The following is a 12,980-nucleotide window of genomic DNA, read 5'->3' as shown; positions in this document are numbered from 1 at the left end:
GACGAAACACAAGCTGGAGTCAAGATTGCCAGGAGAAATATCAATAACCTCAGATATGCAGATGACACCACCCTTATGGCAGAAAGTGAAGAGGAACTAAAAACCCTCTTGATGAAAGTGAAAGAGGAGAGTGAAAAAGTTGGCTTAAAGCTCAACATTCAGAAAACGAAGATCATGGCGTCCGGTCCCATCACTTCATGGGAAATAGATGGAGAAACAGTGGAAACAGTGTCAGACTTTATTTTTGGGGGCTCCAAAATCAGTGCAGATGGTGACTGCAGCCATGAAATTAAAAGACGCTTACTCCTTGGAAGGAAAGTTATGACCAACCTAGATAGTATATTCAAAAGCAGAGACATGACTTTGCCAACAAAGGTCCATCTAGTCAAGGCTATGGTTTTTCCAGTGGTCATGTATGGATGTGAGAGTTGGACTGTGAAGAAGGCTGAGCGCCGAAGAATTGATGCTTTTGAACTGTGGTGTTGGAGAAGATTCTTGAGAGTCCCTTGGACTGCAAGGAGATCCAACCAGTCCATTCTGAAGGAGATCAGCCCTGGGATTTCTTTGGAAGAAATGATGCTAAAGCTGAAACTCCAGTACTTTGGCCACCTCATGCGAAGAGCTGACTCAATGGAAAAGACTCTGATGCTGGGAGGGATTGGGGGCAGGAGGAGAAGGGGACGACAGAGGATGAGATGGCTGGATGGCATCACTGACTTGATGGACGTGGGTCTGGGTGAACACCGGGAGTTGGTGATGGACAGGGAGGCCTGGCGTGCTGCGATTCATGGGGTCGCAGAGAGTTGGACACGACTGAGCGACTGAACTGAACTGAACTATTTCCTGTTGGTGAGATCACAGAAAAGTTCTTAGGAGTAACATTTGAGCTGAGATTTTAAAAACTGGGCAGAGATGGAGAAAACGTGCACCAGCAGAGAAAACTACAGGAGCAAAGGTATTAAGACAGAAAACAATTGAGAACTGTTAGTATTCTTAGGGCACAGGGAATAGTAGTATAGTAAGTTGAAAATATATACTAGGGCCAGATAATGGAAACTTTGGTCAAATTGAGACTACTCCACAGATAATGCAGAACCACTAGAGATTGTTGGAAAAGAGGATGATATAATCAGAGTGTGCTTTAGAAAGAATACTTGTCAGAAGAGTGTAAAATGGTTATGAGGGTTGAAGTTAGGATGAAAAGAAACAAAAATGAGCAAAAGATATGAAGAGGCATGTTATTAAAGAGGATATAGGAATGGCAGATAAGCACATGAAAAGACGTTCAGCATCACTAGCTACTGGGGAAATGAAAATTAAGACTATGATGAGATATCACTATATACCTACTAGAATAGCTAAAATAAATTTTGAAAAAAATTCTGGCAGGAATGCAGAGAAACTGGATCTCTCACACACTGCTGGTGACAAAGTAAACTTATATAGCCATGCTGGAAAATAGTTTGGCAATTTCTTACAGAGCTGAACATAACTTCATCATATGACCTAGCAATTGTACTCTTGGGCACTTATCCCAGGCAAATGAAAACTTATGTCTACACAAAAACCTATACACAAGTGTCCCTAGCTTCATTACTTGTAATTGCTGAGTTTTTATAAATTATTTTTATATATAAAAACAAAATATACTACAATATATGAATAGTCAAACTGTGATGCATCCATACTATGGAAAACACAGCAATAAAACCTTGAATACACACACTAGAAGGGGTCTCAAGGGCATCATGCTGAGCGAAAAAAGTCAATCTTAAAACCTCACATTCTGTATGATTTCATTTGTCCTCAAAATGACAAAATTATACTGGTATAAAACAGTACAGAGGTTAAATGTTATCTGTCAGAGGTTAGAGAGAGTTTGTTGAGGGATGGGGCTAACCCAAGGAAGATCTTCACAGTGATGAAGTATTCCCATATCTTGAGTAGATTAATGGTTACAGAAATCTGCTCAGGAAAAAATGACATACATATACACACACTGAGTCAATGTCAATTTCCTAGTCTTAATATAGTGCTATAATTATGCAAGATGTGGCCACTGAAAGTACATGGGGATTCCTCTGCACTGTTTACAGCTTCCTATGAATCTATAATTATTTCAAAATAAAAAATTTTTAAAAATTTTAAAGGAGAAAGTGTCCTAAAAAGCACACAGCATTTGTAGCATATGCATATATTTAAAAATAAATAAAATACCAAGCTATCAATAGCTTGGTGGACTCTTTCTTTCTCTATATCAAATATTTCTAAATTTTATACAATAAGCATGTTGCAATACTTGATAATCAGGGGGGAAAAGTTCTTTTAAGAAAATAAAAAGCAATATCATTTCTCATTTGTTTGAAGCATATCACACAAACAGATATGACCTGAAAATTAAGAAAATAAATTCAACTCAATTATTAATGCAACCACACACACACATACTAAATAAAAGAAATAGCAAGAAGACCAAGATAATAAGAGATCTGAGTACAAACTGAGCTCCATTATCCATTAACAGTGTGACTTTGGAAGATGACTGAACCTTTGTGTTTCAACAGATCAAGATATTTCAAAAAGAATAATGAGAAATATTAAAATCATGTTTTGTGTCAGGATGAAAGAATTCTTACAATGTTAGAATTGGAAGTGACCTGCAAGATTTAGTACAATTTCTTAATTTACAGCTTAAGAAACCAGAGCTAGAGAGTTAAATATTTCAGACAGCTATTCCACCACAGAATCTGATATAAAAACCACAAAGCATAGTAGTTAAGAGTAGGGGGTCATGGGAGTTTCCTGGTTGTCTACTGGTTAGGACTCCAGGCTTTCACTACTGTGGCCCAGGATCAGTCCCTGGTCAGGTAAGTGGGGTCCTTTTTTTTTCTCCCCGAAAAGAAAAAAATGTACTGGCTCTGGAATCAAACTGCCTGGGTTCAAACTGTGGATTTACCATTCACAAGCTAAATGCTATGTGATCTTACAGAAGTTACTTAACATTTTTGGGAGTCACTATTTTCATACGTAAAATGAGAATACTAGTTCTTTACTCCACAGGCTTGTTGTAAAGAATACAAGGACTAATACAAGTAATGCATTTGTAGTCATGTGTGACAAAGAGAAATTCTCAGTAAATGTAAGCTGGTATTGCCCCCATCAACTCCGCCGTTTGCTGGTGTTGCCCTACACCTGAAATTAAATTAGCATCAGTCATCTATCAACTAATAATCAAACCCACTCTTAACTCTTGAAATCTTTTTGTTAATACAAAATCTTGAAATCTTTTGTTAATACAAAAGAAATGAGTATTTGAAAACAACCGTTAAAATTTTATAAAGGTTTTACTCAAGGTGGAATTATATTTAAGGGAAACAATAGTGCAATTAAGCAACAAAAACTGAAACACAAAGCTGGAATAGTGATTCCAGCTAACCAATGCAGAATTCTATGTCAACATGAGTGTCTCAATCATTTATTTAATATCAAATTTAACTAAACAAAAATATTTCAACAAGAACATACCACTCACCAACGTATTTTAAAAGTATGTCATAGGTTGATGTAATTGATTATTGCTGACACCAAAAGAACTGCTATACTATGACAATTTGGGAATTCACTGGGAAAATTTCCTAAAGTGACAGGCACCAATAAGTGGAAAGACACAAACCACTCCCCTGGTCTTAATTACACAAACACACAAGAGACCTAAATGGCTTCTAATTTATCATTATGCAGTTTTTTAGACATAATGAAGACATTATCAACAAAATAAAACCTTTACTTGTCATGTGTTCTACAGAACCAAAGTCTTTGTCCAGATGGTGATTATAGTGATTTAAATATACTGAATTTTTCTTACAGAATGAAATGCCATCTGAAGTTACACGGGCAGACCTAGAGATTATTATACCAAAGTAAGTCAGATATATAAATGTCACATGATGCCACTTATATATGTAACATAAAATATGAAACAAATGAACTTAATCTACGAAACAGAAACAGAGTCAGACAGAGAACAGACTGTGGTTGCCAAGGTGGAGGAGGGAGCAGCGGATTGGGAGTTTGCAAATAGCAGACAATTACATATGGAAGGGATAAACAAAAAGGTCCTACTGTACAGCATAGGAAACTATATTCAATATCCTGTAATAAACCGCAATGGAATACATAAATATATAAATAAATAAGCAGGCTGGGTTTTTATTGTAGTTTCACTAGATTGTGTGTGTCTGTGTGCCTGCGTGTGTGTGCATAAATATTCTAAAATACTGGAGTACAGCTGTCTGAAATAACTGTCCACTTTAAATATCATACACTGTCTTCAAAAACCACACATTGAGATACTAAGGGAATATTTCATGCAAAGATGGGCTCGATAAAGGACAGAAATGGTATGGACCTAACAGAAGCAGAAGATATTAAGAAGAGTGGCAAGAATACACAGAAGAACTGTACAAAAAAGATCTTCACAACCCAGATAATCACGATGGTGTGATCACTGACCTAGAGCCAGACATCCTGGAATGTGAAGTCAAGTGGGCCTTAGAAAGCAACACTATGAACAAAGCTAGTGGAGGTGATGGAATTCCAGTTGAGCTATTCCAAATCCTGGAAGATGATGCTGTGAAAGTGCTGCACTCAATATGCCAGCAAATTTGGAAAACTCAGCAGTGGCCACAGGACTGGAAAAAGTCAGTTTTCATTCTAATCCCAAAGAAGGGCAATGCCAAAGAATGCTCAAACTACCGCACAATTGCACTCATCTCACACACTAGTAAAGTAATGCTCAAAATTCTCCAAGCCAGGCTTCAGCAATATGTCAACCGTGAACTTCCAGATGTTTAAGCTGGTTTTAGAAAAAGCAGAGGAACCAGAGATCAAATGGCCAACATCCGCTGGATCATGGAAAAAGCAAGGGAGTTCCAGAAAAACATCCAGAAAAAAGCCTCTGACTGTGTGGATCACAATAAACTGGAAAATTCTTCAAGAGATGGGAATACCAGACCACCTGACCTGCCTCTTGAGAAATCTGTATGCAGGTCAGGAAGCAACAGGACATAGAACAACAGACTGGTTCCAAGTAGGAAAAGGAGTACGTCAAGGCTGTATATTGTCACCCTGCTTATTTAACTTATATGCAGAGTACATCATGAGAAACACTGGACTGGAAGAAACACAAGCTGGAGTCAAGACTGCCAGGAGAAATATCAATAACCTCAGATATGCAGATGACACCACCCTTATGGCAGAAAGTGAAGAGGAACTAAAAACCCTCTTGATGAAAGTGAAAGAAGAGAGTGAAAAAGTTGGCTTAAAGCTCAACATTCAGAAAACGAACATCATGGCGTCCGGTCCCATCACTTCATGGGAAATAGATGGAGAAACAGTGGAAACAGTGTCAGACTTTATTTTTGGGGGCTCCAAAATCAGTGCAGATGGTGACTGCAGCCATGAAATTAAAAGACGCTTACTCCTTGGAAGGAAAGTTATGACCAACCTAGATAGCATATTCAAAAGCAGAGACATTACTTTGCCAACAAAGGTCCGTCTAGTCAAGGCTATGGTTTTTCCAGTGGCCATGTATGGATGTGAGAGTTGGACTGTGAAGAAGGCTGAGCGCCGAAGAATTGATGCTTTTGAACTGTGGTGTTGGAGAAGACTCTTGAGAGTCCCTTGGACTGCAAGGAGATCCAGCCAGTCCATTTTTAAGGAGATCAGCCCTGGGATTTCTTTGGAAGGAATGATGCTAAAGCTGAAACTCCAGTACTTTGGCCACCTCATGCGAAGAGTTGACTCATTGGAAAAGACTCTGATGCTGGGAGGGATTGGGGGCAGGAGGAGAAGGGGACATCGGAGGATGAGATGGCTGGATGGCATCACTGACTCGACGGACATGAGTCTGAGTGAACTCCGGGAGTTGGTGATGGACAGGGAGGCCTGGCGTGCTGCGATTCATGGGGTCGCAGAGAGCTGGACATGACTGAGCCAGTGAACTGAACTGAACTGAAAGGAATTTAAAACAATTGGTGAAATTTGGTTCATAAATATATGTGCTGTTTTAGGAAGTTATTCATGATTTGGTATCCAGTAAATTTTTTTAAAAATTACCATTTCCAAGTGATGTATAAAATCTAAAATATAATACCCATCAGATCAGATCAGATCAGTCGCTTAGTCGTGTTCGACTCTTTGCAACCCCATGAATCGCAGCACGCCAGGCCTCCCTGTCCATCACCAACTCCCGGAGTTCACTCAGACTCACGTCCATCGAGTCACTGATGTCATCCAGCCATCTCATCCTCCGATGTCCCCTTCTCCTCCTGACCCCAATGCCTCCCAGAATCAGAGTCTTTTCCAATGAGTCAACTCTTCGCATGAGGTGGCCAAAGTACTGGAGTTTCAGCTTTAGCATCGCTCCTTCCAAAGAAATCCCAGGGCTGATCTCCTTCAGAATGGACTGGTTGGATCTCCTTGCAGTCCAAGGGACTCTCAAGAATCTTCTCCAACACCACAGTTCAAAAGCATCAATTCTTCGGCGCTCAGCCTTCTTCACAGTCCAACTCTCACATCCATACATGACCACTGGAAAAACCATAGCCTTGACTAGACGGACCTTTGTTGGCAAAGTAATGTCTCTGCTTTTGAACGTGCTATCAACGTTGGTCATAACTTTCCTTCCAAGGAGTAAGCGTCTTTTAATTTCATGGCTGCAGTCACCATCTGTAGTGATTTTGGAGCCCAGAAAAATAAAGTCTGACACTGTTTCCACTGTTTCTCCATCTATTTCCCATGAAGTGGTGGGACCGGATGCCATGATGTTCGTTTTCTGAATGTTGAGCTTTAAGCCAACTTTTTCACTCTCCTCTTTCACTTTCATCAAGAGGCTTTTGAGTTCCTCTTCACTTTCTGCCATAAGGGTCCCAAGACAAAAAATGGGGAAGAGATTTTTTTTTTTTAATTTTATGAAGTTAATGTTAATCTATTCTCCTTAAAGCAATTGTACATTACAGTTGCACTCACACTAAAATAAGCTTAAATCCAACTTTATCTAATAAAGTTTATTTAATATGCGTAATAGAGACAAATTATACCAGTGTGCAGATCCATAAATCAGAGCATAAAAGTAATTTTTATGAAAGCAAACCAAAATGTAAGAGGACAAGATTTACTTTGGTCATTTAGCTCTCAGTTTATAGTATTTGGGACTATGCAGCTTTTTAAAAATCTCATTAAAATTGTTTAATCTTAAATTAAAAGACTTTCATTGAGCAAACAAAAAACTATTATTTTCTCTTTACAGTTATCAAAAGATGGTTTGTTTCTTAGTAAGCACCATTTCCAAGTATCTATAAATCTGCTATAATTACAAAACAGTTTCAAAGACCCAGAACCACTTACTACCATATTTGAAACACTAGCAGTAATTTTTAAAAATTTATTTATTCTTAATTGGAGGATAATTGCTTTACAATGTTGTGTCCGGTTCTGCCATGCATCATGTATCAGCCACAGGTGTACATACGTCCTCTCCCTCTTGAACCTCTTTCCTCATCTCCCCACTACGGTGTCACAGAGCACTGAATTTGGGCTCTCTGCGTCATACAGCAAATTCCCACTGGCTATCTATTTTACATATGGTGATATTGATGTCTCAGTGCTACCCTCCCGATTTCTCTCCTTTCCCCACTGTGTCCACAAGTCTGTTCACCATGTTGATGCTCCCACTGCCGCCCTCCATACAGGTTCATCAGTGCCGTCTTTCCAGATTCCATATATATACGCTGATACATGATAACTGTTTTTCTCTTTCTGACTTACTTCACTCTGTACTAGCAGTGATTTTTTTTTTTTTTACCCTTCTGCTATATCCCACTCCTGGGCAGTAGAGTCTGGGGCAGCACGTCTGAAATATGTTAAATTGCCTCTTCAGTTACATCATCACTCTCTTGGCTGCACTTCAGCCCCAGACCATGCACTGTTATCTACCGTTATTAAAAAAGTTGTCATGTTTTTGTCAGAACACAAAAGTTTTCTGGCTCCAACTTGCATTTAAATTAAGATTTCCACTGTTAGGTTGCACCTAATTCTGTATCACAGTCAGAACTGTCTCAGTTCAATGAATAAGAATCTTATAGACAACACTGTGTAGGTTACATCCTCAGTTATAGTAAAAGTTTTTACACAACGGCTAAAATTTACTGGTAAGTTTGATGAAGAATACTTAACCTGGCTGCGTGCCAGAGCACACCAGTAAAGAAGTATATAAAATTCAGATTCTTATTCTACTCACTAAAATAATATTTGAGCAGGCTAGTAGTGGTTTGACAGACTGGTAAAGATTTTTAAATATGCTACACCTCTAAATCAAATCAGCATAATGGAAAATGAAAAACTGGCTCAAGACTTCACGCTCCATTACAATATTGTGCAAATACAATGGATTTGGCTCCAAAATTCAATGTATGATTCTGGGAATCTTTGACTTTCATACCAATTTACATTGATGCAACTGACATCAATTTAATTTATTCTCAAAGTTCCACACTAAAACCAGCTTGCAGGCATCTCCAGAAACTCAGTAACACAGTTTAACTTACAGGAAGAACCTAAATTCATGGTTCTCACTTCATACTAGAATTTCTTACCTATCAAGAACTTTAAGAGAACAGAAAGAGGGTCAAGATAATAGACATATTACCACCTCTCTTGTCTCAGCCACAATTCAAAAGCTATACAAAAACTCACAATAAATATTCAAGACAAATATAAAAATAGGTTTCTGCCTCCACAACATTCTTCTAGGGCTCATATCATAAAGCACTATTTAATGGTGAAACTCTATGCTGCAACTACTATGACCAAGTTTTCTTGGTTTCTACTATCCCAAGCAAAAGCCAAGATACACTTACATTATGTTACATTCTGCAGTGCGGTGACTTTACTACTAATAGGGTGCAGAATTTAGTGAAGTAACAAAACATTTCAAATATAGAAGCCTGAAGTCAGGGAGATTAAGATCCACTAATGATGGTGCTATGTGTATGGTAGGAGAGGGTAAAGGTACATCAGAAATCTATATCCACATCTGCAGATGGTAAATTACCAGACAATGAAAAAGGCAGCATATAAACACTGAAATGTTCTCAAAGGGTGCCTAAGTTAACCTCCTGATTTCTCAAAGCCAAGAGAAGCACAAACACGTAAATAAGAACCACTGTCATGATAATGACCATGCTAAGTACATCCTACTATTAACACCACAGTATTGTATAAGGCCTATAGAATTTTTTAAGAATAACTAGTTAATATGGTTACTGTTACAAGACAAAATAATAATATTCACTAGAACATCTGTGATTCAACAGTTTCCTCAAAACAATGTTCAAATTTCAATTCTAAGAAAAATCATGAAAATGTCTCTAAATCATCTATGGCAAAGTTTTGAAAAAGCACTGAGGATCCAGTGATTAACAAAATAAAAATGCTTACGAGGAACTGTGAAGTGTGAAGAGTCTTTGCAGAATGGCCAAGATGCTACTGAAATCAAAAATGATTATCTAAATATATCTGCATGTTCTGCCATTGCAATCATAATGACTTATTTGGGAGTAATACATATTGTCTTGCCTAAGAGTAACTGCTCTACCATAAAAACGATTTTATTTACAACTAAGTGGCTGTGAAAATTGCCAAGGCTAAACAAAGACAAAATAACTATTAGGCACGTTAATATATTAACTGTACAACTTCATCTAAAAGTTCCTTTAATTCTGCACTAACATTAAGATGTAATCTCAAGAGTTCTTATACTTCAATTCAGTGCAGCAAATTTTTACATGCCAAGACTTTTATTTAGAGCTAAGTATGAAGATAAGATCTCTAGAGAATCTCAGTTTAGTGAGGGTAAACAAACAAATAAACAACAGTATATACACTTTCTCAACTATATTAATTTAAAGAAAAAGGAGCTAATTTTTTAACAATAGCTAAAAGCAAGGCTAAGAATTCATCTCTCCTTTGAAGAAATAATTATCAGTCCACTGAGCATTTGAAAATATGACATATAGTGTATACACATACACTAATTTAGTAACTAGCTGCAATAAGTAAATTATCATCTCATTAAGATTAAACTGTTAAGATACCCATTTAGACTAGAAATACCTGATTAAAACTTTGTTTTGAAAAGCCAACAACTTTGTAAACCTGTAACTGCATAAAAAGTTATAAAACAACATATGAGACGTGGCTAGTCAAACACTTCACCAAACCATGTTATTTAACAATTACAAAAAACAAAACAAAAACAAACCTATTTCAACCAAATATAGATATGGTTTCTGGCACAATCATGGTTTTGGTACTATGTCTTCCATACAGTAAAAGGCGTCTGTGTACCCACCTATCTCAGTGCTGTTAACTGCCAGCTACAAGCATCCTCTATTCTTACTCTAGATAACTCTACTAAAAATATTATTTCTACAATATCTGCAAAGTATTGGTCCTGCAAATCTGTCAAGGGTACCCTTCCAGTTTTCAAGAGATAACTCCAATTCTGGAGTCATGGGAGAGAGAAAGGTCTGGCAGTCTCCTGGACTGTGATGTTTTCACACAGTTTTATCTACTTTTTTAGGTAGATAAAACCAGATACTTTTAACCCAGATACTTGCAGTGATCGTATTTTTACCTTGTGACCAGTATGTGTCAACTCAAATTGTCAACAGTGAAATCAGTGAGTACTGAGTATCTGCAAAATCTAAGTGTCCAAACTCGTTTTTTAGTTTTTTTTTTTTAATAAAGTATTAAAAAATTTTTTAAGATTACCTAAACTTGTCAGGTATTTAAGACAAAACAAATTTAAATAAAATACAAACGAAAAAAGAAACACGCTATCACTGTTAGAATAAATTCAAAGGATTTATCTTTATATTCAGAATCACTCCTTTCACTATCTTTTCCAAACATCACTTCGTTTTCACTACTTCTCCTAGTCTTTTGGGCAAATCAGTGTTAAAGAACACCCTTCTCACCCCAGATTCTTATAAGGACTCACTGTCCACAAACGAGAAAGCTCCATAATCCAAGTATATTACCCCAGAGATCTTCCATGCTATGAAAGACACCTGTGAAAACGCCAAAGCCCTAAATTAGAGCCCCCAAGGGCTCCTTTTCTGTCGTGACCCCATTTCTCTCTTTCTGGTCTTTAAGGCCAGACGACTTGCCACCTTAGAGCCCCTTCCTCTTCAAACCTAAATCCTTCCCCTAATTAGTACCAACCCCTTAGGTCAGCAATCTCGTCAGTCCCACCCCAGTTCCTTCTCTCTCGCCAAGTGGGAACATCGACCCTGGATCGGCTCTCTTCCCACTGCCAAATCGCAGAGCATCTGCCCCTCCAGTCCTACATTCCCTTGGGACCCTTCGGTCTTTTCCCCCTCACCTCCACCCGGCTTTCCAAAACCTCCATGCCCTGCCTCTTCAAGGCCACATCTCCCTCAGCCTCCACACCCTCTCCCTCGCCCCTCGGCCTCTACTTACTCCTTAGTCTGGGGCCATCGTCACCCGCCTCAGGGCCTCGGCTCAACAACCTCCATTTCCCTCAGATTCCGTTCTAAAGGGGACTCTCCACGCTCCCTCAACCGTCTCCCACGGCCCCTGCGAATTCTGTCCATGGCACCCCCACCCGCCTCCATCCCCGACTCCCCCACTCACCCTTGCTGCACGCGCCCACCCCGAACTCCCCTCTCCTCCACCCCAGCTGCCGCTCACCTCCTTGTTCCGAATCGGGGTCCCCGGACCCGTCTCCGGGTCGGCGTCCGAGCCGCTGCCGGAGTCCGGTGCCCTCCGGGCCTCCCTGGAGAGAGACGCCTCAAGCGGTGGGGGCGGAGCCCGGGTAGGCGAGCCGGAGTGGAGGCTGGGGCGGTGGCGGCTGCGCGCAGGCATCGCCGCAGCCCGGCTCCGGCCGCGGTCTCATCCGCGCCGGCAGCTGCTCAAATCCGAACCGGAAATGCTTCGCGAGGCGGGGAAAATCGACGGGAGGCGGAGCCCTAGGGGGTGGAGCCAAAACCGGAAGAGGCTCGGGGTTCAAGATGGGCGTGAGGGGAGGATTGCGATCTGAAACGGCTGCAAGGAAACTCGAGAGAGATGCATTTGGTCCAAAGCTAACGAGATGAGAGATGAGGCGCTAGTACAGGCGGGGCGGGGCCTATGGGATTAGTAAATTGGGGGCAAGAGGGGCTTTTCCCCAATCCCTTGGCAGGGAGCCAGCTCCTCTCCAAGAGCCAACCTCCAGTCATCATTATTACCGTTTATTGCCCCTTTACTCTCTTACTGTCCCTATGCCAAATGCCATATAAATATATCGCTTAATCCTTGTTCCACCTCTGCAGGGTATCACAACAGAGAAGGGCCAAGCAACTTTGCCTCAGGTTAGGCAGTTAATATGTGCCGAAGCCAGTATTCCTACTGAAGTCTAACTTAAGAACCTGTGCTCTTCTCGCTTTACTGTACTGCCCCACCCTGAAGGAAGCCCCCACCTCAGGCTTAGCAGTGGCATAAACCAAGTGTAAAACCGCCTTCGACCTGGGCTCCAGCCCCCTCTTCACCTTGCTTCCTCGGGCGGTGCAAGGCAGGTTTCAGTGGCTCTGATGGGAGTGGGGATAGATTTTGGGGTGGACATGAGTGCAGCCTGCTTCCATGGAATGCCCTGGTATGGCCTTTACCCTCAAACCAAACTCAAAGCCAGGTGCAACTGGGAGCCTCCCCACTACAGCTCGTGCCCCACCACAAAGCCTTCATGAAGGTATTTGAGAGTGGGCAAGACATCTCACTTCAGCCTACAAGGACCTCTGGCATAAGGACAAATACAGATCTTTCTCTGTTTTTGCTGTGAGGACAAAAGCCCTTATAGGCAGAGGAATCTCCCTCCCACCCAAAAATATTTTTGATGACAGCCCTTTCTTTGGCTCTTCAGA

General features: G+C 40.3%; 1 protein-coding gene across 1 annotated transcript in view; it reads right to left on the bottom strand.

Moving 5' to 3' along the window:
• SAMD8 (sterile alpha motif domain containing 8) overlaps nucleotides 1–12,009 on the bottom strand; it is a 56,982-nt gene extending 44,973 nt beyond the window's left edge. Inside the window, exon 1 of the mRNA XM_027530490.1 lies at nucleotides 11,776–12,009. Coding sequence (XP_027386291.1) covers nucleotides 11,776–11,949 — 174 coding nt within the window. The 5' untranslated portion in view covers nucleotides 11,950–12,009. The remainder of the gene's footprint in view (nucleotides 1–11,775) is intronic.
• Between the last annotated feature and the right edge of the window lie 971 nt (nucleotides 12,010–12,980).

Source organism: Bos indicus x Bos taurus, chromosome 28 (assembly GCF_003369695.1).
Source record: "Bos indicus x Bos taurus breed Angus x Brahman F1 hybrid chromosome 28, Bos_hybrid_MaternalHap_v2.0, whole genome shotgun sequence".
In the NCBI taxonomy this organism is placed as follows: domain Eukaryota; kingdom Metazoa; phylum Chordata; class Mammalia; order Artiodactyla; family Bovidae; genus Bos; species Bos indicus x Bos taurus.
This window is presented reverse-complemented; position numbering and strand designations above follow the sequence as displayed.